Source organism: Panthera leo, chromosome B3, assembly GCF_018350215.1.
Source record: "Panthera leo isolate Ple1 chromosome B3, P.leo_Ple1_pat1.1, whole genome shotgun sequence".
Taxonomy (NCBI): domain Eukaryota; kingdom Metazoa; phylum Chordata; class Mammalia; order Carnivora; family Felidae; genus Panthera; species Panthera leo.
The window spans coordinates 90,061,086-90,087,087 of NC_056684.1; the positions used below are offsets into that span (position 1 = coordinate 90,061,086).

The window sequence follows — 26,002 nt, forward strand, 5'->3', positions numbered from 1 at the left end:
TTATTTCCAAAATGAAATCAGTGAGGAGTCAGCTATTATTTTCATTTTGTTCAGTTTATCTTCTTATAATGTGTCTTATTTCTGTGACTCCTTTTAAGATTTTTTTTTCCTTTGGTTACCTGCAATTTGCTTATAATGTGTCCTGGTATAGTTTTCCTTGTTTTGAGCTTGGATTTCTGTGTTGTTTCTTTTATCACAAATGTGAAAAAATTTTGCCTTTATATCTACTTTATAGACTTCTGCGGATACTCTGATTATATGCTTCTTAATATTTTTGGCTTCTAAATATTTTTCCACAGGTCACTGAGTTTTTGTTCACTTTTTTTCCCCATTTTCCCCTCTCTCCGCCAGAGTTTCAGTATGGTTAGTATCTGTTGCCCTGTTTCTACCTATATAATAGCTGAAGTTCTTTCTTTGGATAACTCTCTTCTCCTGGTATTTTGCCTCATAAATTCAAGCCACCAGAGACTCTCTGCACTCCAGTCCATACTCTTCAGTTCATGTGTCATCTGGTTTTCTCTCCCTGTGCTATGCTTTACAAAGTGTCTCTGGAGAAGCAGTAGGGTTCATTTATTTTTTGTTCACGTTTCCCAAGGATCACAATACTGTGCTGCTTTTTTTTCCAATGTGTGAAAACTATGGTTATATATATTTTTGTACATTTTTTTTTTGCTGCTTCTTGTGGAAAGGCTAGTTTAGTACTAGTTATTCTGTCACAAACAGAAGAGTAAGACCATTTCATTTGTTGAGACTGACAGTGCTTGTTCATAACAACCACATTAAATAGGAGATAAACTAGGTATAAAAGAAATCAAATCTATAAGAATATATTTTATTTAGGAAACTAGGTCTACTCTTTGTGGAAGAAGTCCATATTTTATATTTTCATTAATTAGAAATTGTGACTGGTTTTCTCCAGCCATTTTCATTGACATTTGAAACTACATGTAATTTACGAGAATTTTATTTATTTATTTATTTATTTATTTATTATTTGTTTAATGTTTATTTTTGAGAGAGAGCTAGTACAGGGGAGGGGCAGCAAGAAAGGGAGCCAGAGGATCCAAAGCAGGCTGTGTGTCTGAGAGCGGAGAGTTGGATACAGAGCTTAAACTCATTAACTGTGAGATAATGACCTGAGCTGAAGTTGGAGACTTAACCAACTGAGCCAACCAGGCACCCATAATTTATGAGAACTTTTAATTGCTTATGTATTAGTATTTTAATTTTTTTTAAGAGAGAGAGCATGAGGTGGGGAGGGGCAGAGGGAGTGAGAGAGAGAGAGAGAGAGAGAGGGAGAGAGAATCTTAAGCAGGCTCCAAGCTCCATGCCCAGCCCAATGTGGGGCTCGATTTCATGACCCTGAGATTATGACCTGAGCCGAAATCAAGAGTAGGACCTTCAGCTGATTGAACCACCCAGGGCCCCAGTATTTAAATTTTTGATGATTAATTTCAAGAACAAATACTTAAGATCAAATTGGAAAGTCAAAATGCCAAGATTTTTAAAATTATATTTGGATAAATATAAATGCATTAAGATTTTAAGAAAAGAAACAATGGAATTATAATTATAGTACCTTTTGGGACTCACTGTCAAGAATTTTGATGACTGCTTTTCAAAAATTATCTGTAAAAATCCAATTTTAGGGGTGCCTGGGTGGCTCAGTCGGTTGGGCAGCCAACTACAGCTCAGGTCATGATCTCATGGTCTGTGAGTTCGAGCCCCACATGGGGCTCTGTGCTGACTGCTCAGAGCCTGGAGCCTGCTTCTGAGTCTGTGTCTCTCTCTCGCTCTCTGCCCCTTCCTTGCTTGCTCTCTGTCTCTCTCTCTCTCAAAAATAATAAACATTAAAAAAATTTTTAAAAATCCAATTTTATATTATAAAATATTCTAATTTTAAGGAGCTCAGAGCATTTGTGGTGCATTTTTAGCATTTTTGTTTCTTAGAATAAGAGCTTTTATTTGCAGTTAAATTGTAATATGTTCAAGATAGTTTGTAAAGATGAATAAAATTTTATTAATGATTAATTACTTTCAAATACACCACAAAGTTAGCAATAACAAATATTTTCTATTATTGTTTCTACTCAGTGAATTGAAATGCTTGCAAATCGTTAAGTATATCTTTAATCTTTGAACTGACAAGATTTCTTTCAGGGTTATGGGGAACTTTCATGACTCCTACCCTCCAATCTTGTCTGAATGTTACTTTTTTTATGCGTCCATGGAGCACCCTGGACATATTTCAAAAATAGCACATAATTTACAGAATTGTAATAATCTGTTGGTTTCTTTGTTTTCCCTTTTGATTTTAAATCCCACAAGGCCATGAATGGTATATTTTTTATCCTGGTGTCAATTGTAGCCTGCAATACAGAGTAGATATTTTATACTTGTTTGTTAAGTAAACAAATGAGTAAATTGTTTCTGTACTGCAATTTGCATCAAAGGATTATTCCAGTGGGAATGTGAACATTAGTGAAATGGTTGGATGCTAACACTACATTTTGTGTCTTTTCTTACAGGCTCTTAAATCTGATCTACAATGGAAAAATTTCTTTTTTATCTGTTTTTCATTGGCATAGCAGTGAGAGCTCAGATCTGTCCAAAGCGTTGTGTCTGTCAGATTTTGTCTCCTAATCTCGCAACCCTTTGTGCCAAGAAAGGGCTTTTATTTGTTCCACCAAACATCGACAGAAGAACTGTGGAGCTGCGGTTGGCAGACAATTTTGTTACAAATATTAAAAGGAAAGATTTTGCCAATATGACCAGCTTGGTGGACCTGACTCTATCCAGGAATACAATAAGTTTTATCACACCTCATGCTTTTGCTGACTTGCGAAATTTGAGGGCATTGCATTTGAATAGCAACAGATTGACTAAAATTACAAACGATATGTTCAGTGGGCTTTCCAATCTCCATCATTTGATACTGAACAACAATCAGCTGACTTTAATCTCTTCTACAGCATTTGATGATGTCTTTGCCCTTGAGGAGCTGGACCTGTCCTACAATAATTTAGAAACGATTCCTTGGGATGCAGTTGAAAAGATGGTTAGCTTGCACACCCTTAGTTTGGATCATAATATGATTGATAATATTCCCAAAGGGACTTTCTCCCACTTGCACAAGATGACTCGGCTTGATGTAACATCAAATAAATTGCAGAAGCTACCACCTGATCCTCTCTTTCAGCGAGCTCAGGTACTAGCAACCTCAGGAATAATCAGCCCATCAACTTTTGCATTAAGTTTCGGTGGAAACCCTTTGCACTGCAATTGTGAATTGTTGTGGTTGAGACGTCTGTCCAGAGAAGATGACCTAGAGACTTGTGCTTCTCCAGCACTCTTAACTGGCCGCTATTTTTGGTCAATTCCTGAGGAAGAGTTTTTATGTGAACCTCCTCTCATTACTCGTCATACGCATGAGATGAGAGTGCTGGAAGGTCAAAGGGCAACCCTGAGGTGCAAAGCCAGGGGCGACCCTGAACCTGCAATTCACTGGATTTCTCCTGAAGGGAAGCTTATTTCAAATGCAACAAGATCTCTGGTGTATGATAACGGAACACTTGATATTCTCATCACGACTGTGAAGGATACAGGTGCTTTTACCTGCATTGCTTCCAATCCTGCTGGGGAAGCAACACAAACAGTGGATCTTCATATAATTAAGCTCCCTCACTTACTCAACAGTACAAACCATATCCACGAGCCTGATCCTGGTTCTTCAGATATCTCAACTTCTACGAAGTCAGGTTCTAATGCAAGCAGTAGTAATGGTGATCCTAAAATGAGTCAAGATAAAATTGTAGTAGCAGAAGCGACATCATCCACGGCACTACTTAAGTTTAATTTTCAAAGAAATATTCCTGGAATACGTATGTTCCAAATCCAGTATAATGGTACTTATGATGACACCCTTGTTTACAGGTAAGAAAAATTAACCAGATTTTTGTACTTACCATGCACTCAATGTAGGGCTTGTTAATGTGCCACTGATTTGTTTTTTTAATTGGCAGTGCTACCCTGTGTTGTGATTACAGCACTCCGTTGTTTAAAGTGTGTAATCTAAGGTTTGTGAAAGGTGATCAGCTGTGGGGCAATATTTTGAATGGTGTTATTTTTAGAGAGTTCAAATTTATATTTAATATGATGCTTACTTACTTTCTTTCCCCTCATCTAAGAGATGTGACTATCAGAGAGAGAACAAGACTGATTTATTTTACAAATTCAAAAACATACCAGAACTTACACATCCACATGAGTGTTCTTTCCTTCAAGGAAGTCACGTTGGGAGGCTATACCATTACCCCAATGATGCTGGCATTGCTCAAAGCACTTTTGGAATTATCTTTAGAACCTTCGTCATACTATTTTGAATATCCTCAGTGGTGGCAAATCTTCGTCTTTTGAGGGTGAATTTGAATTTTGGAAACAAGCAAAAGCCATTTGGAGCCAAGTCTTATGAATAAGGTGGGTGATCAAGATGGGTATTGCCATTTTTGGTCAAAAATAGGATGTAACTATAAAATAATGAGACTGATTTTTTTGGGTGATTGAATAATGTGCATGTGTATTGTTTCATGTACACTGGTTCTTAAGACAGTTCCAAAGAGAGTTTATCAATATTTTGAGCAGTGAAAGTGTCACTAGAGTTAAGTATGTAATCTCCTCATAACAACTTTGATAGAGAATTTGCATCTGACTATAGGCTTTCTGGTATGTTTTTCTAAAGTTCAGCCTCATTGATTTATAGTCACATCTTGTCCAGTTTTCAGTTGGAAATATACATTTTTACCTCTTCATAAATTTCACTCATGATAGACTATTATTACTCCTAGGACACGATGCAAAATCATGGTTTTGAAATATACCTATATATATGTGTGTGTGTGTGTGTGTGTGTGTGTGTGTGTGTATCTTCAACCTTTTCTGAAATGAGATCAGCTCAATTCTTACATACTCAGATGAACTCTTGAAGATAATTTGATTTTCATTCATGTATGGAAATGAGAGAACTTTTTTTTTTTAAATGAGCATGGACTGGTAGAAAAAAACAACACTGGCCCAGCTAGCCATATGATCAATTCTAAGCAAAGTTCTACATGGCTGAGTTTTAATTTCCCCATCTTTAAAAGCAAGAGATTAAAGTAAATGGTTTCTAAAATCCTTCTCATCACTAAATGTATGGTCATGTAGACTATGATGCATGCATAAAGTAGTTTGTCCTTCTCATACGCAGCTCTTTACCTAGGCTATCCATTATGTATCCCTTTGTCAAAGAAGAGTGTACATCTCTGTCCCTCACCTTCCTGTAGCTAATATATATATTAACTTGCCTCTATCTATCTATCTATCTATCTCTATATATCTATGTATATATCTATTGCATATATATAGATGATATATGCAATATGTCAGTTTCTAGTTTCCAAATTCTAATATTTTAATCCTACCATGACAAGTAAATTCTATATGACCTTCAGAAAGTTGCTTGAATTTCATGACTGCAAAGCTTGTCATGAATAAAATAGTAATGATGCCTACCTCATACAATCGTTGTAAGAATAAAATTATGGTGTTCAAGAAAAAAAAGAATAAAATTATGGTATATATAACATGCTTAGTAATGCCTGGTATTTATCATGCACTTACTAAATAATAGTGATTTTAATCAGAAATAAATACTCTGGCCTAAAAGTCACCTGGTTCATTAGAACACATTGTCTAGGTTGTATAACAGATTACTATTACCAAGGTTTAAAATTTTCTAAAAAATTTTTTCAGAGAAAACATATAGTTTCAAGCATTTTTTTTTTTCTAAATGAAATCTCAGTTTAGGTCATATCTGGTTGCTACTAAAAAAAAATGTGGGAAAAAAAAGCATCCACAGAAGAGTTTGTGATATAATGAATTTAGAGATGTCTGTAATGTTTATCAAACTTTAGAAACTGTGTTCTGAAGGTAATTTCATCAGCCCACAATGGACAGGACAAAGGGTTTATACTCTGGTCAACAGCATTGCCCTGTTCATGTTTTTAGGATAATATTACTCATGCATTTTCATCAACCTCATTTATAGATAAAAACATACTGGGAACCAAGTGTTGAAGACAAAAGAAGAGGGCTGAAATGTGTAAATGAAGTATTTTAATCTTAGTAATTATCTTAGTTATTAAAGATAGATTTACTGGATACCATTCCATAGCAGCTTATAACTGATTTGGAAAATAAATACTCTGAAATGCATTTCCATTCTGGTTTCTAATGTGATTGTCAGTGTTTTCCCTTCCTTCAAATTGGCTTTTAGTCACAGAGGTGTTGTAAGTGCTAAATGGATTTGTTTAGTAGTCAGATAATGTCACAGTCACACCTTTCAAAAGCAATTTGTCATAAATGATTTTTTAGCAGTGGCTTTTATTAGGAGTTCTGCTTTGCCAAGCAATGTAATTAGTAAGCTTGTCAAGGCATGGCACAGGCACCATTAATATAATGCAGAATCCAACAATGAGTCTTAATCATTTTAACTAGGTAAATGTAAGATTAGATCATTTCCCCATATTTCATATCTGTTATAAGTATGCTTATCTTAATGAATCCTGAAATGAAACAGAACTGAAGTCATAACACCTGTGTGTTTATATGTTTTGTTTCTTATATTAATGCAAATTCCATTGTCCCTCAGAATGATACCTCCCACGAGCAAAACTTTTCTTGTCAATAACCTGGCTGCTGGAACTATCTATGACCTGTGTGTCTTGGCAATATATGATGATGGCATCACTTCGCTCACTGCCACGAGAGTCGTGGGTTGCATCCAGTTTACTACGGAACAAGATTATGTGCGATGCCACTTCATGCAGTCCCAGTTTTTGGGAGGCACCATGATTATTATTATTGGTGGAATAATTGTAGCATCTGTGCTGGTTTTCATCATCATCCTAATGATCCGGTATAAGGTTTGCAACAATAACGGGCAACACAAGGTCACCAAGGTCAGCAATGTCTACTCTCAAACTAATGGGGCTCAAATCCAAGGCTGTAGTGTAACGCTGCCCCAGTCCATGTCCAAACAAGCTGTGGGACATGAAGAGAATGCCCAGTGTTGTAAAGTTGCCAATGACAATGTGATACAATCTTCGGAAACTTGTTCAAGTCAGGACTCCTCTACCACTACCTCTGCTTTGCCTCCTACCTGGACTTCAAGCACTTCTGTGTCCCAGAAGCAGAAAAGAAAGACTGGCACAAAGCCAAGTACCGAACCACAGAATGAAGCCGTCACAAATGTTGAGTCCCAAAACACTAACAGGAACAACTCAACTGCATTGCAGTTAGCTAGTCGACCTCCTGATTCTGTCACAGAGGGGCCCACATCTAAAAGAGCACATTCAAAGCCAAGTAAGTTTCTCACTTTGCCTGCTGAGAGATCCAGAGCAAGGCACAGGTACTCCCTGAATGGAGGAGTAAAGGAATACTATTGTTATATTAACTCACTGAACACACGTGGACTGTGTTCTCAAAGAAGCATGTCTATGAATGCCATGTTAATTCAGTCCCACAGTTCTGATGGGCATAGTGGAAAAACAACTCTCAAATTCTGAGTGGATATCGGAAAGCACTGTGTAACCTAGTATTTCTTTTTAATGAAAAAGTGATATGAAAACTCACATAGGAAATTGGAATTTGAAATTCCAGTTTTGTTTTTCTGATACATGGCTACTAGAGCCAAGATGTATAAACCTTCCAGGTATAGCTTAATACATGAAGGTAATATATATGAAATAGTTAGGGATAAAATGTGACAGAGCAGCAGTGCCTTCTATTCTAGGGCTGGCTTCCAGGTTCTACAATAGCAGAACACTAAATAAAGGTTATCATCAGACAAAAAATGTCTTGCCTATATAAATAATGATATTTTCTCCACTCTTACAAAGGCTCACTCATGGCTGATAAATATTTTTCAATGAGTAGATTGTATATTTTTTTCAAGGACAATGGTGTTTCTTTTCAGGCAGATATTATAAAGAACAACTCTGTGTTGTTATGGTACTTAAAATACTCAATAAGTCTATCCAGACAGTGTTAACATAAGTATGCTTCTAAACAACATTCTTGGTTCAGGTGCCTTAATGGTCTTATGGTATTTCTCACCCATGCCATAGCTTTATGCCATAGCCATAGTGGGAAGCAAAAGAAAATGCAATTGATTTTGCGTTTATCAAAAAAATCTAGTTCAGTTTTATGTCACATGCCACAATTTTATATGCTGCTACCTGGGCATGTGAAGGTGTTTTTGTTCATTCGGTACACATTTGCAGAATGAGTGAATTTTATGTTTTTCTTAATGTAAGTTAAAAAGAGAGACAAAAAAATAAGACTGCCTTATCAAAGGAAGGTTTATGTTTATCACTAAGTAAAATAAAAAATCCTTTTAATGGAATTCTTATTACATTTATAAGCAATATAAAGGCATTGCTCATTAACCAAATGGTGATTTCATTTTTCCCTTCTGCCTATAATTCTCAATTGGAATGTTCCTCTCTTAGAGTAAATGTATTCATTTTAACCTAAACCTGTGATGAAATTTAATTAGATATCATGCAGCTTAGTGCATCATTAAATAATGCAGCTTAATTTATCATTAAAAATGTTTAAATTTAAGGGCACCCAGGTGACTCAGTCAATTAAGTGTCCGACTCTTGGTTTTGGCCTGGGTCATGGTCTCAATGTTTGTGGGATTGAGCCCCATGTTGGGGTCTGTGCTGACAGTGCAGAGCCTGCTTGGAATTCTCTCTCTCCTTCTTTCTCTGCCCCTCCCCACTTTGTGCTCTGTCACTGTCAGAAATAAACATTTAAAAATTTTTAATTTAGTCAGACAATAATGTTGCTTTTTGATAAATGGCATTCCTGGACATTCACTGAAATCAAGGTCTATAGATAAATGTTCCTATTTACTCATTGAAAGTCTTACATTCTATGGCAACTTGATGGTAGTTTTTTAAAGATTGGTAAATGGAGGTTAATATTAAGAGGTTTCTTGATGTTTGAAGTGGGAGGTGGAGAATGAGGCTCATGTGAGAACCTTGCACAACAACAAAAAAAAATTAGCCATAATATAATAAGATATGTATTTTATTAATATAACATACTCCATGAGAGTAAGTTAAACACAAGTTTATTATCTCTTACAAATCATTTTAAACATTAAAACACAGATAAGGAATGGTAGTCATTAGTTTAATTTCCTTCTACTAGAGGCATATATAAAAATGTCAGTTAATTTTAACTTGACAGAGGCACACTTTATACATGATTTATCATGATTACATTCAAAAGCAGGTAAAATTAAAGCAGTTCAAGATTATTCTCCATGCAAGTCTTGAAAGAAATTATCTAATGTGCTAGTACCAACTTAGATGTTTCATAAATGCCTTCTTTGCCCCAGTTCCCTTTCTAATGTTTGCCTTTCACATTTCTAAAGTCTAATCAGCTTTCATGGGTCAGTTGTATAGTTCTTTGAGGAATAAATGAGATTACATGTGTAGTTGTATTTTGTAAAATCAAAAGCATTACTCAGAGCAAAGTGTATCTCCCACACAATTTCTGTAATCATGCTCTGATCCCAATTTAACATTTCTAATTAACTTCAAATAATTCTTCAAAAGGTGCTGAATGACAAAAGCATATCACTTTTCCCTTTCTTAGTTTTTACCTACATGGTATTAAAAAGTCCAGAATATATAAAGGCTTTCAGACTTAAAAAAATTAATCCCCAAAAAGAAATCTCTGGTATTATGAAGGTTACGGTCAAGGGGACTCTGAAATCATGCATAAAGGCCACAGTGTAACATATCTACTCCAAGCTACTGATTAACTTATTTTATATTTTTCATTTGCCTGTATTTTTTAAAATCAGTTCCCTGCTTATGTTTCAAATGAAACTTTAATTAAATATCTCTTATTTCTTATAAACATTTAGAACTCTATAACATCTAATCATGTGAAATTTATTCTGTTTGACTAAAGCCATTGAAACCATTTAATTTTTATTAGCTTTACAAGACTATTTTCAGGGTGTATTAACCAAATGCTTGAACACTTGTTTTTAGAAGCGTTGAGAAGGCCTTATGTTTCTGCCTTTTCAAAAAGTTTATATTTTGAGTGAACAATGAGAGATTGGCCTATCAAGAGGGTCAAATGTTTTTGTTTACAACTATATGAAAAATTTTTCCACCAGGGCAATTTCAGTGTGAAGTGACTGAAAAATAAATCATTGGGATGGTTGGAGGTGATTAAAGGTACCTGGTATAATGTCTGAAACACAGTAGTTACTCGAGTGAATGAATGAATAGATAGATAAATAAATGAATGAATGGGGCCAGAGACGAAGGTGCAGTAATAAGAATTTTGATTATATGCACAATGGAGATTTGTGATCTGGCTATTTTATTACTATAAGCAAGAAATTCTATCTCTTACTATTTTTCTTTCTGTTATTTCTTGCATTTCCCATTTAACCAGCTATACATATGCAATCCAAAGCATATGATTTGCTGTTGTTGATCATGTATAGGTTGTATACATTGATTTTATTTCTTTGTTCTCAATTACTTTTTTTTTTTTTTAGCCATTCTACACTGTGATTTCAGGTTGTTCAATATGAAAACTAACAAAAAATGTATTTGCAGATATTTGCTCTAAACATTTCTCTTTAATTATACGTCTTCCTGTGTTGTTTTTTGTTTCTTTTGGATAATTGTCCCCCAATTCAAAAATGCCCCCAACTATTATTAAAGTAAGTCTTTTGATTTAATATATGTAATTTCTGAACATCACAAAAGGATAATGAGGCATCCAAAGCTTCCTCAAAATCCTAAGTGGAAACAAAGTTTGGTTTGATGAATATCATTTATTTTTACACTACAAAAAGATTAGAACAGAGGTGCATTAAATAAATAATTTAAATTAGATACAGTAATACCTTCATGGTGGCTAATTTATTTCCTGAATTATTTTTTAAACTATTAAATGCAGTTACTTAGGTTGAGGTTATAGCAAGTATTTTATGCTTTCAGACAGTTGATTTTAGGAGCTCTGTAGATATATTTTACTAAAAATGTTTCAGAATATATGTTGAGAATTATTATAAGCTATTTATAAACATAATAAATCTATTACCTGAATGATACATGCTTTCTCCATAAGAATTGAAAAATAAAAAAAAATTAAATGTATTCCACTTATCTATAGGAATCTCTTTTTAGCTTTTCTTGAGAAGTGTTTCCTGCTTCAATTTAAAGCACTCAGGAGGTACTTACTTCCAAACTAAATTTTAACTGTTTTATTTGCTTGTATTATTACTAAGGAGAAACTAAATATTTCATTTTTAAAAGTAAAAACCTAGAGCAATTATCACAAAATCCACAACAATTGCCTCTTAGTTTCTGAATGTTACTATTTCCCCCGTGTTATTCACAATACTAAGCTTAATAATAATCATTTAAATGCCAATAGTCTAAAAAATGCCGAAAACATAAAGTATCTTACTGTGCACAGAATTGAGAAGGTAAATGGGACATTTTTTCAAGGATTGAAGATCTGAACCCATTTTCTTCTTGGTGTGACAAAATCCTACTTCTGTTTTATGATGCTAAGAAAGCACTATTTACCATATTAAACAGAATGAAGACTACTTACGCTTTCCCTTGCTCAGTCTTCCCTTGTGTTTCAGGAAGCGTCCAGTCTTTCTTCTTTAACAGTGAATGTGAATGCTTCTGCCTGTGAGTGTTTGTGGCATTTTGGGGAAAGGACTTCGGCACAGAGATAGGCTGGATGGGAAAAGGATTTTTTTCTTATCCTCCTTAGTTGATGATGATAACCATCATCATTATATAATCATTATTATTATCATTACTATTATTTACCTTATAATGTTTGTGAGTTAAGTGTCCGTTGAGTTAAATTTATGGATAAGAAATAGCTTGTTTTTAAAATTTCATACAGAAAAGGAAAATACCCAAAATGTATGACAGGAATTTTGTGATAGTTTCAGAGCTCTGCCTTTTCAGATTACTCAGTCCTTTTCCTCCCATACTAGAAAAGTGCGTGCTGGAACTACAAATACATTGAGTTTTGTCAAGTTTTGGGTTGTTTGTTTGCTTGCTTTTTGCAACAAAAACAATCCTTGTCGCAGTACAGAAGATCACTTAATAGAGGAAGAATGGTAAAAGTATTACTGTGATGGAGTCATCCTAAAAATGTGGTATTGTCTGAAGTGAGACATATATAACTGGGAGTCTGTTTAAGTATGAAATTAACTTATTAAATTATAGTGTTAATGTATTTGCAATTTTATCAAATATTACAAATAGTCCATGTAGCAAGTAGTGTACTATTGTCTTCTGATTTTGTCAGCTATTTCAAAGTCAAATTTAGGATCTAAATTTAACCTTGATAAAACACATACACAGTATATACTTATGTATCTAATATATAGATATACTAATATGTATGCTTATCACATTAATCCATTAAAATCAGAATTTTGCATCCTGCAACATGGATTGTAATTAATGTAGCAAAATTATATTTAAATGGGCTGGCTACCAGAGAACTTATCCCAGAACAACTGCACAAACTATACTTCTTATTTATAAGATTAAAATGGAATATAAGCTCTCTAGTAGAAATTTATTTTTCTGAACTTCCTAATGATCTCTACAACTTGTCTAATTTCCTCCACTCTTTTCAAGAAGGTTACTGTTCATGAATTTTAAAAATTAGCAAAAGTTTTTTTCAAATATATTCAGAGAAGGTCATGAAGTCCCTTTCATTTTGTGTCTGGAAAGTGGATGTACGATTGATCTTGCCTGAAACATGAACTAGGTAGATATTGTGATTCAGCTCCAGAGTATGTCCAATAAATTATTCAACTAACATGAGGGCTTATGAAATAGATTGTGTTGGCTCTACCATAATGTAATTTACTAAACATTTTTTCCTGTATAATGTGAACATGTCTTATTATTGTTTTAATGTAAAACCTAATCTCCAGAGGCCATTATAAATTTCTATGAATATTTGTGTTTGAGGTTCTATAAAAAATATTTTGTACTGTTCTCTTCACACTCACCTCTGAACCCTGAAAATAACTTTTTCCTGATTTTTTTCTTATCATTGTGTCACTTCTTAATGACTAGGAGTATTTGTTTAAAAAGAGAACATTTGGAAAGAAATAGAATGTGTGTTATGCAGGGCTATGTAATGGTATTAAACACTTACAGCCAATTGGAACATACATGTGGACATGTAAAGACAGAATGTTTACATATAGACCATTAGTGTTTTACACGAAGATAAATGGGTACTTCATAAAACATGATAGTATTTTGGGAGCTATTGAATAATGATTATCATAAATGATTATTTAATAGTCTGCATGTTGAACATGGTGAAGCTATGTTTCCTATTTTGGATTCTCTTCCTTGGTGTATCTTTTATTATTAATCATATGCAACTCTAGCTGAAATGTTAACTTTGAGTAGGGAAAAATGAGTAGAAGCCTGATTCTCTTCCTGAACTCTTTCTGGAAAGTTGCATTACATAATTTCTCACTTTAGCAACTAGGACAATATTTTTAAATTTCTACGTAAATATCAGGAAGTAGTCATAGACAATTATAAAGTCAATTGCAATTAGTCCAAGAACTGGTAAGTTAAAAAAAAATTAGATAAATCTTTATTAAGAGAAATCTTACCAAGATTTCAGTAAGAAGAGTTTTAGGGTCTGTTTCTTAAAATTTGAATTTGTGTATTTGTTTATGACACTGAAAATTTTATTCCCAGATGCTTTGCTGACTAATGTTGACCAGATTGTCCAGGAAACACAGGTGAGATTTTTGTTACCTGTCTCATAATTCAGCACTTAAGTGGGTATATCCTGTTATAAATAAAATTTTAAATGTTTTTTGCAATTTTATTTAATTCCTTGAAATTTTCCATTAGAACTTACTCAATGCTCAATGATACAAACTAAAATTCAGTTTGGTTAAATGGATTTCCAGTTATTAAACTTCGACATATTTCTGGTTAACTGAACATTTCTGATTCATACTGTAAGAATAAAGGGAATATTAATGTGACTTTGGAGTCACTCTTGTAGTTAGTTATCCATGATATAATGTGCATTTTTACAAATATTTCCCAGTGTGAAGATAGTAACTTATTAAGAATGTATTAACTCCTATCTTTGACCCCCATATCCTAATTGGAACTGAAATGATACATTATACCTTACTGACAGTGGATGAACACAACTGTTTCAGGGTTATCTAAAATGAATGAAGCCACTATAAAATGGAGCAAAAGGCTACATATGAAATATTCATGGTATTTCTTTTGTCAGCAACTGATTACTCTTCTGTTTTTTTTTTCCCATTTGTGTGTTTGGTTTTTTGTTTTTTGGGTTTTTTTTTTTTCCCCTTTTTGGAAGTTTCAAATGAGTATTTGATTCCTGCATTTTAATTGGATCAGAATGTGTGCTTCCAGAGTGGAATAGCACTTTAACAATCTGTTCACACAGCTGGAAGCATCAGCCATTTGCTTAAGTTTTGGCACAGAAAAAATATTCTGCTTTTAAAAGTTCTAAAAAAGGCCACTGATTTATTTTCTAGTAGTAAAAATAGGGCCTTGTTTTTGTTTTTGTTTTTTTAACATTTTGCATTTAAAAAAGAATAACTTGGGCAATCATTCAGGGTTTCCCCTAATGAATTCGACTCCCAAATCAAACACTTTTTCCTGCATCATCCCTTTAGTGAGTTCAGGATCCCATTCCCGGGTTGCAAAAAATAAACAGATGACACTGGAAACAATCAATAGCAGAGTGTGTGGCACATACTCTGAGTTCTATGTTGTGTCCTCAGCTGACCTGCGTTAAGGTGCGTTGTAACATCAGCACCCAGCAGTTTGCTTTCTCATTCTGAAACTCTCTCCCTCTCTTTCTGCCTCCTTTCCTCACCACCCCTCTCCTCCTCTACCCCCGCCTCTGGCTTCCAAAAATTCATTTATCATGTAACTTTGGACATCTAGCTGTTTTGAAAGAGAATATCTTTAGAAAGGAATTAGAAAGTAGATGGTTAATCTATCAGAAGCACAATCCAGAAAGGTGCTGAATGTTATATAAGGATTGGAAGAGTCATTTTTCAATTATGAATTAATTTCCCAAATGTTTACATTTCACAGGACATATTACATAGTATTGTGTTTATTTATTTCACTATGTTATTAGAAGTCGAATTTGGATAAAAGTAATTTCCTCGGGAGTTTGCATATTTCTCTAGATAGTACAGGTTTTGCCAAGGAGATAAGTATGTAAAATTTCCAATAATGACTTTCTTTGTCCTAAAGTAGTTAGTATTAATTACAAAAACATTCAAAAATCTAGAAAAAATGTAAAAGTAAATACATATCTGTTAAACCTACCATACCATTATCTAGTATATAATCTTTCAGTGATTTGTCATTTCTACGTGAACTGAATTCATGTGTACATATGTGTGGCATGTATTAGATTTATATAATGAATGTGTATATGTGGAATATGTCACTCTTTAAAAAAAATATTCTGAGTCTTTCTTTAGTTCCCTTTATGAAACAAACTGTCCTAGAAACTTTTTTTCCGCTTTGGCTATTTTTTTTTTTTTTCCTACAAGCGTTACCAAGAAAAACAAATCCACAGGCAAAGAATAATTTTAACAGAATTTACTGGCAATAATCATTCACTCATAAAAAAAAAAGAGAAAAGAAAACTCCTTGCTACATTTCTGTTATCAGATTGAAATCACTGTGAGACTGCAGTGTAACTAGTCTTGGTACTTACGTGGTAAATGATTTCTGCCATAGCCAGACTATCATTTCTATAACTGTCAACACATCCAGTGAAGCCCCTTCAAGGAGACTGACCTGTGAGCTTAGTCTCCTCATGGTCTTTCTCGGCTTTCAGCAATAGCTCACCCTGGGTGGGTGGAGTGAGGTAGAGCTGGCAGAGATGTCTGGTGCTCACAGCTTCCCAGCTCTTTTTTGGGGTGGTGGGGGCGGGGAGGAAGAGAGATGAAGGGATATAAATTTTTATTTTAAGTTTACATTTCCTGCAGGATGGTAACAAATGCTGTTTACTACCCAAAGGCAAAATTTAAATTAAAATTCTACGTATGTATATATACAGTAAAAGTAAGCAAGAAACAAACAAAAAACACCCTAGAACACATTTTTTGTTTTTAATATAACAAAAATGTTAACCATGGCAACCATACTAAATTAACTATACCACAGTCCCTCATAGAACATCAAACTCTAATAGGAAGTTACATGGATGACAGAAAAGTTTCATCTAGTCAGTGGTTTAGGTGTTCCTCATACTGAAGTATCTGCTAAGATAATTTTTCCCCAAGGATGAAGAGTTAATACATGTATTTCATTTCCATTAGCAAGAATACGCCCTATGCCAAATTTTCCCCTTAAGACCTTTACTGCATATGTATAGAAATAGAGTGAACATGGAAAATAATTAGTATATGACGTATGATCCTTCTATAATAAACTTTTAGGATTCTAATCACACTAAGACGAATTGACAGCAAAGGGAAGAGGAGTCATTGATAAAACTGGTGATAATTACATGTAAATTGGCACTCACATATAAAGTAATCTTGTGTTTGAAAAGATTGTTGTACTTCAGATAGAGTAAAACAATTGATATGCCATGTTTAGAAGTTAAAATAGGAACAATTGACTAGTTGCATTTATAATGAAAATGCCTTAAGTAAACTTTTCTTTAAAAGTATTTGGCAAATTCAAACCAACAAAATATGTCCATGGTGTGTGTGTATCTGTGTGTGTTAAGTATGCACAAGAAATTCCCCTAATTCTGCAACTGCTTGCACCAGCCTTTAAGGTAATAGCTTCCTGATTCTAATTAATTTGACTTCTGATTGTTCTGTTTAGTATCAATTAAGGTATTTAACCGATTTACACTTTATCATAAAATCCCTGCTACAGATGCAATAACCGTGATAAGAGTTCAGTTCTTTTATGGAAAGTATTAAGATATAAATGAATAAAAGTTAGTGATGCTGATTGTAAAGAAACAGTGACATTTTAATACAGGCTTAGGAAAAAAATATGAAATAAGAGCAAAACAGCAAAGCAAATGTATATTTATGATCCAGATATCTTTCCAAAGTTATTTCCCAGTAAAAATGACCAATATAAAATATTTGCTTCTGTAACTTTTCTTTCCTATGATATTCCCTTCAAATGAAATTTTTAAAAATAAGAATGATAGAACAGGCACATATGCACATATGTAGAAACCATTTAACTATTTTTATAATAATTAAAGCATACTTTTGACATTAATTTGAATGTTACAGTATATAAGAAAAAAATAGAACCCTAATGTCAATAATGACTTCTAGAAATAATTTCCTTCTTGGTTAGATATCCTAACTATACAAGATAAAAATCATTCATAGTTCTTAATTGCATTCTGAATAAGGGTAGTAACAACATTTTACCACAATACATTCAAATCAGGACATTTTTTCTTCTCCTAATATTGGGGTAGCTTTAATTTCCTCTTTTCTTTGTAGTACTGTTAATAAGACTATCTGTCCATAATATTTGCATGATATCATTTCACTGTTAAATAACGACCATTACCAAAACATCCTGAGCCTATCTCAAATTCATTGTTGTTAGTTCTTGTAAAATTTTAACATAATTATTATAGTCTATTTTGCTTTTTTTCCCTTTGTGATGCTCTTGTAATTTGGTGCTCATATTTAGATCTTTATGGAATCATTGTAAGAGTTTGCCTATTGATAAGTAAAAAGTGTTATTTTTAATATCCTACATATATGTTTTTATTCAGTTTCATATTATGTGATCATTTCAATAATGGTAGTAACTTCAGGGTAGGCAAATTCAGACCATAATTTCCAAAACTGCTAATTGTCTAATATTTGAAATGAACAGCTTTTATAAAAGCCATAATTTCATAGTTTGTTAGTAATGTTTTATGTAATTTGGAAGTGAATCAAAAACTCTTTAAAATATGTAAGCTTATACAATCATTAACTTGATATTAAAATAGATTCTTTATTCTGGAAGGGTTTATTATTTCTAAAATCAAACTAGTTATACTGCCCACTATTTTTCTTCTAAGTGTATTGTGTGGTTTTTATATTACTACTTCTGCGAACTTTGGTATGGTACAACTACATCTTTTTACTCTCAAAAGGGACATATGATTGGAAATACAAACAGAAATAAATTCTCGTAATCCAATTTCACCAAAATAAGCAAGCTATACTGTGAACCCAATAGATATGAATTTAGATATAATCCCATTGTAATTTAAAGTGATTTTGGAATGTTTTTCTTAGAACATTCCAGATAAACAATGATATCTATATTTCAGTAGTTTCCAAGGTAGTTATTTTTTATAAATAGGTTTTACATCTATTACCTACTAACAGTGTTCAAACGTTGTGTAAATCTTTTGTTAAATAATTTTCAAAAATTATTGTTTATACCAAAAATAACTTCAACTCTGTAGATGAAATATTTTTCCTTTTTTTAAAAAATGTTTTATTTTTAAGTAATCTCTACACCTGATGTGGGGCTTGAACACAGAACCTCGAGATTAAGAGTCATACACTGGACCAACTCTACCAGCTAGGCACCCCCAGATGAAATATTTTCTTAAATAAAACATCTCTACAGCATTTTCCTACCTTTATCACATCAAGTGTGTTCTGCTCCAAATATGTTCTACATCAGCATTTTGATATACAATATGCTTCTATATTTCATGATTCATTTGTGCCATGCATTTTATAACCCGCAACTTGTAAACATGTAGTTGTTTTTGAATGGCGAGGAGAAAATTACGTCTATTTCATATTTATGAAATTATATATTTCTCAAAAATTCTTTTTCATCTCCATCAAAGATAGAATTTATAGGCATGTCTTAAATCTATGATACTGAGAACCCACATTAGAGGAAAAAATTTTACTGTTTGATATTTAAATATTTTTTATATTGTTTTACTCAAAATTATATTAACTATGGATTGTCTTTCTTGTGCATTATTGTCATTTTACATATTTATTTGTTCTGTGGGTGAGGAACTAATTTATGAAGAGGAATAATAGTCTTCACTGACATTTCATGTATAATTAAATTTTATAAAATTTCAATATGATACAAAACTCTCAACAGACTATACTTAAAAAGTAGAGATCACTTAGGTTTTATGTGTGATGAACAAATGTGATCTAATATGCTTATAGTTTTAAAACCAGTATGATTATTTATTAAAATTTAAGTGGTATGCACTAATGAATACAATTATTATTTTTTCTTAATTGAGAATATAAATGTGAAAAACATAGTAAGGGAAAATGACTTCCCACAATTTGCCTTTGACTTGCATAACTATTTAGGCTTAATACATTTAGATTTCTTTTTAAAATGAGACTCTTTTATATATTCACCAATTTGAAATTACCAAATAACATTTTAAGAGCTGATGTGCGTGTCTAGATAGTTTTTAGGGGTGTATCTTGTATTTTATGGCAAAAAACTCCTGCCTAGGTACTTATAGTTCAGTGACTTCTAAATTGCCAGCACAATGATCTTATTACATGTGTATTTTCTCTTTGTTTTTTTTTCTTTTTCTTTCTTTCTTTCTTTCTTTCTTTCTTTCTTTCTTTCTTTCTATTTTAGAGGCTGGAGTTAATCTGAAGAGCACTACTTCTTTCTCTCCTGAAAAAAGTTGCCACTGATATTTTTACTGGATAAAATTTAAACATGTTTCAATTCACAAAGGCCAATTGTTGAACTGGTGTCCTAGAAGAAATTGTTCACAGGAGCCGAAGCAGAAGTCTCTGATGCTGGTGGAACTGGCTCTATCAGACCATGGTTCATCCTCTTTTAAAGCCAAATTTTTTTTTCTTCTGGCCTACAAGTATTTTCTTTTTTTTAAAGAAGGAAAGAGAAAAGCCTACACTGGCATCGAGTTCTGTATCAATCCATGTTACATTGCCATCCATGATTTAAGACTGTAGAATCTTGAATAATCTATATCACTTTAACAAATAAATGTTTTACTATGACAGAATTTGTACAGTGCCTGATTTGTGGAAATATCAGTTGCTTCAAGAATGAATGGTGAAATGATGACTGTAAGAACTAATAATACTATTTTACATTTATGTAATGCAAAACCTTAAGGAATCACAATTGCTTTATAATACTGGAACTATTTCTGCCGTGACTGAAGCTCACCCACGTCTGTGGGAGAGCAGTACAGCTATTTAAAAAGCTTTACAGCAGTTTTATGCTTCAGTGTAAGACAGTGATGAGGGATCTCTTCTCCTAGTGGAACTTCAGAAAGCCTCAAGGTAGGCATGTATGGTAATTAATCCAAATTGATGCATTGCTCTTCTGGAGAGCCAGAGCAAAGAATTTTAATAATTTTAGGCCTTATATTTCATGGTAAGTGCCCATTTCTCCAATTTTACACAATTGCAAATAAAGAAAATTAAGAAGTAAAGTAAATAAAGGGTAGATAAAGAAGAACAGACATCTGATTTAACACCAGCATAAATAAGAGGAAGACATTTCCATGGCCAATAAATGTTAATACAATCTTATTTAAGCAGTATCCAAGCCTAGCATTTAAGGGCCATCCCTGGTAATAAGGCAGGCCTGAGCTCAAACTCTACATCTGAGCAAATTTGGCCAGTCACCTACCTTTTCGTGTTCTCACAGAAGAAATATTGTAAAATTTGAAAACGTATATAAACTTATCCCTGTATTTGTTAAGCAATAAGTTCAATTAAAAACTAGTATTAGCATTGCCATTAGCCATTGAATTCAGATTCTCTAAAATATTAGATTTTATTTCTGTTCCTTTATAATTTTATTAGTTGTCAATCATCAAAAGCAATATGTAGTTTAAATTTTTTAAAAACCCAGGAAACTGTCTTTTAAGAAATGTAGGTTATCTCTTAGCCCTTCCACATCTCATATACTTTTAAAAATATCCAACCATCCAAAGAAAGGTTACAGATTATTAGCCTTTAGATGGCACTTGAAATCTGCTCAGAGCCTAACTACACTAAACAATCTAAAGAGGTGCACACATACATTCACTCCAGACACCCAATGCATGCTTGAAACAGAAGTAAGTTGAAATGACTCTGGGCAAATGGTTCATTCTCTCTGTTTCCTGGCAACTCTAATTCTCTGAGCAATTCTGTTCATGTGTGTGTACATGTATATATGCATGGATAAACGTTTATGGTGACAAAAAAGACACAAAATGAACACTGTGCATCTGCAAATCTATTCCCGATATATACAACTTTTCTCCTCAAATATAAAGCTTCAGGAAGACAAATGGCTTTCCTGGATCTCAGTGCAGAGTTCAACTTTTTAAGGTCTTTCTCAGGAAAACCTGCTAACTTTTCTTCAAGAACATTCTCCTGTTTATCTTTGAATTTCTCCTGCTGTCTGGGACTGATTCTTTCCTATTTTGACATTTTTCTTGATGATAATGTAGGCTGACCTCTTCACTTCTTTAGGACGTTCACACTATTGTGTTCCAATGAACATGAGTTTTAGTGTGTTAGAACTAAAATTACATTTAATCATTTTAAGTCTTCATCTTGCATCCCCTACACCTGAACTAAAACTTCCATTTATGCAAACATTCAAACAACATTAATCAGGCACTCATATTGTACATATTTTCTCTTTTTGAAATGTTTGTAAGGAAGACTGGGGCCCAGGTCTCTGATTCTGTAAGTATGCAATACTCAATTGTTTATGGGCAGATATTTACTTCTTATACAATGAGATTCAGAGAACACAAATGCACACCCTTAATAGGAATAATGATCACAAGTTAAAGTTTTGCAAAAAAGCAACAAAATAATATTTTGAGGACAAGTAGGAATAATTTCTTTAGCTGAGCTTATAATGTCACAAGGGTAATTTAATGGGTGGTAAAAAGCCTCACCTAACGTTATTGAATATGCATTGGAAACCACTTCTGTTTTCCTGTTATTCTACATTCCTGAGTAATACTGGAAGTAACCCAGCTGCTATAAATATATATTGTATTAACATGAATGTTTGAAGTTCACCTTATGAAATAGGTTATACATAATATAAACCACATCAAAAATACAAGAAAATGAAACAAAAGAATTTTGAATGCAGCATCAGTAGAGTTCGTGAGACATGGAAATGGCCTGAAAACCATAGTTTATATTTTGAAATTCTACAGTCATGGTTTTTGAAATCCATGATTTGTAGAACCAGAGTTTAGTAATAAAGCATCATTGTTGGTGTTGAAAGGAAAACTCAAATAATTTTAATTTTCCGCTTTATTTGTGATTTAGTAGCTTTAAATTTAGTTTTACAACTTTTTGTTGTCCAATTATGTAAAAACCCCATTTCATATATATAGAATATTTTGTGACAGATTCTTGGTTTGTTTTGTCCAAAATATATTCAGATTATTTCTACTTTTACGCTGCTTTCTATAAGTTAGGAATTTATTCCTTTTTTTATTTCCAAAATATACTTATACTGACATCTCATAGATCTACTCAGCAAATGGGGCGTGTGTGTGTGTGTGTGTGTGTGTGTGTGTCTATTAAGGCATATGCAATTATTTAAAAATACAAGTGATACAGAATATATTATGTACAACCAAAGTAAAAATCCCTAACTCATGATTGCTTTATTTGATATACAAGTATAATATATAAGGAAACTACATTAGATTTTTTATAAAAGCGTTTTTTTATTGTGGAAAATATATATGACATAAAATTTGATATTTTAGCCACTTTAAGTGTATGATTCAATGGCATTAATTACATTCGCAATGTTGTACAATCATCACCAGTATTTTAAAAACATTCTTATCAGCCCGTACACAGAATCTGTAGCCATTAAGCAATAATATCCATTCTCCTTCTTTCAGCCTCTGGTAAACTCTAATCAACTTTCTCTATTAATTTGCCTATTCTAGATATTTTATGCTAGTTGTATCATCAATTGTTCTTTTTGTCTGGCTTATTCCATTTACCATAGTGTTTCCAAGTTTCATCCATGTTGAAGATATATCATCAGAACGTTTTATGGCTGTTGATATTCCAGGAATATATGTAGCATATTTTGTTTATCCATTCATCTTTTGATGGACACCATGTTGCTCCCATCTTATGGGCACTGTGAATCATGCTAAAATGAACATTGGTATTCAACTACATATTTAGGTGTCAGTTTTCAATTCTTTTAATTGAATTGCTGGGTCATAAAATAATTTTATGTTACAATTTTACCTTTTGAAGAACTGTCAGGCTGTTTTCCACTGTGGCTACACCATTTTACATTCATTCCAGTAATGTGCATTTGTTCCAATTTCCCCATAATTATAATTTTCAAATTTTTAGTCATCCCAGTGGTGTGGGTTATCTCATTGTGATATTGAATTGCATTTCCCTAATCAATAACGATATTGAACTTCTTTTCATGTGCTTGACCATTTGCATATCTTCTCTGGAGAAATGCCAACTCAAGTTCTTTGCCCATTCTTAATCTATATTGTTGTTATGGAGTTGAAGGCATTCTTTATATCTTCTGTACACTAAACCCTTCTCAGATATATTATTTGCAACTACTGTTTTCCATTCTGGGTTTTTAGCTTTCTTGGTATTATATCCTTTGATGAACAAAAACATTTAATTTTTATGAAGTCCTGTTCTGTATTTTTATCTGCCGTTGTGCTTTTTTTGCTGTCGTATCTAATAATTCTTTGCCTAACCCAAGGTCATCAAAATTTATCTCTATGTATTTTTCTAAGAGCTTTATGTTTTTACCTCTTATATTTAGATTATTGATCCATTTTGAATAAGTTTTTGTGTATGTTTTGAGGTAAAGCCCTGATATTATTCTGTTGGTTGTGGAAATCCAGTTAGTTGTCCCAGCAACATCTGTCCCAGAAAAAGTATTTTTTCCCTGTTGAATGGATTTGGCAGGCCGATCAAAAATCAGTTGACCACAGATGTATTTATTTCTAGATTCTATATTCTATCCCTTAGGTGTATATGTTTGTTTTTATGTCAGTACTCATAATATTTTGATCACTGTAGCTTTGTAGGCTTTGAAACCAGAAGTATGAGTTCTGCAACTTTGTTCTTTTTCAAAATGGTTTGGCTACTCTGGGTTACTTGCAGTTCCAAATGAATTGTAGGATTGGCTTTTCCTTTTCTGCAAAGCAGCAGTTAGAATTTTGATAGGGATTCCAACGAACCTATAGATCATTTGGGAAATACTGATATCATAACAATAATTGAATTTTTCAATCCATGAACATGACATGTCTTTCCATTTACTTGTGGCTTTTTTAATTTCTCTCAACAATGTTTTATAGTATACAGTGCACAAGTCTTTCATCTCCTTAAATAAGTATTTTATTCTTTTCATGTTCTTGTAAGTGGAATTGCTTTTTAATTTCTTTTGTGGATTCTTCATTGTGTATATTAAAAAATAACTAATTTCTGGGTGTTAATCTTGTACCCGGCAACTTGTTTGAATTTGTTAACTCTAGTAGTTTTCTTATGAATTCTTTGGGTTGTCTATATATAGAATCATAACATATATGAATAGAGATAGTTTACTTCTTCCTTTCCTATTTTAGTTTTCTTGTCATTTCTTTTCTTTTTTCTTTTTTGTCTAATTGCTCTTGCTACAAATACAGTACAAAATTGAAGAACACTGGTGAAAACAGCCATCCTTGTCTTACGTTTTATTTTAAAGGAAAATTTTCAATCTTTCAAGATGAGTATGATGTAGACTATGGGTTTTTAAAACTGGGCTTTATTTTGTTGAGGAAGTTCCCTTCTGTTCCTAGTTTCCTGGTGTTTTCATCATGAAAGGGTGTTAAGTTTTTTTTCAAATGATATTTGGTGTCATTGTCTTGTATTTAGTTTTAACTTCATCCTATTAATGTGGTATATTACATTGGTTTTCTTATCTTTAACCCTTAGCATCTCTAGGATAAATTCCACATGGTCATGATATATAAACCTTTAAATATGCTGTTGTATTTGTTTTGCTAGTATTTTGTTAAGGATTTTTGCATCTCTATACACTATGGATGTTGGTGTGTAGTTTTATTTCCTTATGATGTCTTTATCTGATGTTAGTATCAGGTAATGCTGGCCTCTCAGAATGAGTTAGGAAGTGTTTCCTCCTCTTCTATTTTCTGGAAAAGTTTGAAAAGAATTGGTGTAAATTCTTCTTTTACTGTTTCACAGACTTTGCTAGTGAAACCATCTGGTCCTAGAGTATCTTTGTTGGAAGATTTCGGATTGTTAATTTAATTTTTTATTATAGGTATGTTGAGATTTTCTATTTACTCTTGAGTCAGTTTGGATAATTTATGTATTTCTAGGAGCTTGTCACTTTCACCTAAGCTATCTAATTTGTTGATGTACAATTTTTCCTAGTACTCACCTATAATTCTTTTTGTTTCTGCAAGGTCACTTTTCTCCATTTTTGAAAGTGGCTTATTGAAGTCTCCAAGTATTACTGTAGTACTATTTATCTTTTCAATTCTCTCCAGTGTTGCTTCATATATTTTAAGCCACTGTTTGCTAGTATGTATAAATTACAATTGTTATACTCTCTTGATGATATGATTGGTTTTGGAATGTTCTTCAGTGTCACAAATCTGATTATCATAATTTTTTTTTTAATTTTTTAATGTTTATTTATTTTGAGAGAGAGAGAGAGAGAGAGAGAGACAGAGACAGAGACAGAGAGTGTGAGTGGGGGAGGGACAGAGAGAGAAGGACACACAGAATCTGAAGTGGGCTTTAGGCTCTGAGCTGTCAGCACAAGCCTGATGCAAG

At 33.0% G+C, this 26,002-nt stretch overlaps 1 protein-coding gene across 2 annotated transcripts; it reads left to right on the top strand.

Moving 5' to 3' along the window:
• Positions 1-2,548: 2,548 nt before the first annotated feature.
• LRFN5 (leucine rich repeat and fibronectin type III domain containing 5) lies at positions 2,549-20,045 on the top strand. 2 transcript variants are annotated; one of them, XM_042940629.1, is made up of 4 exons: positions 2,549-3,933; positions 6,689-7,401; positions 13,848-13,891; positions 19,794-20,045. In XM_042940629.1, the coding sequence occupies exons 1-4, from the start codon at positions 2,549-2,551 to the stop codon at positions 19,809-19,811; spliced, it is 2,160 nt and encodes a 719-aa protein (XP_042796563.1). In that variant the 3' UTR covers positions 19,812-20,045. The 2 variants fall into 2 exon arrangements, with proteins under 2 accessions (XP_042796563.1, XP_042796564.1); XM_042940630.1 differs by lacking the exon at positions 6,689-7,401.
• Positions 20,046-26,002: the final 5,957 nt, after the last annotated feature.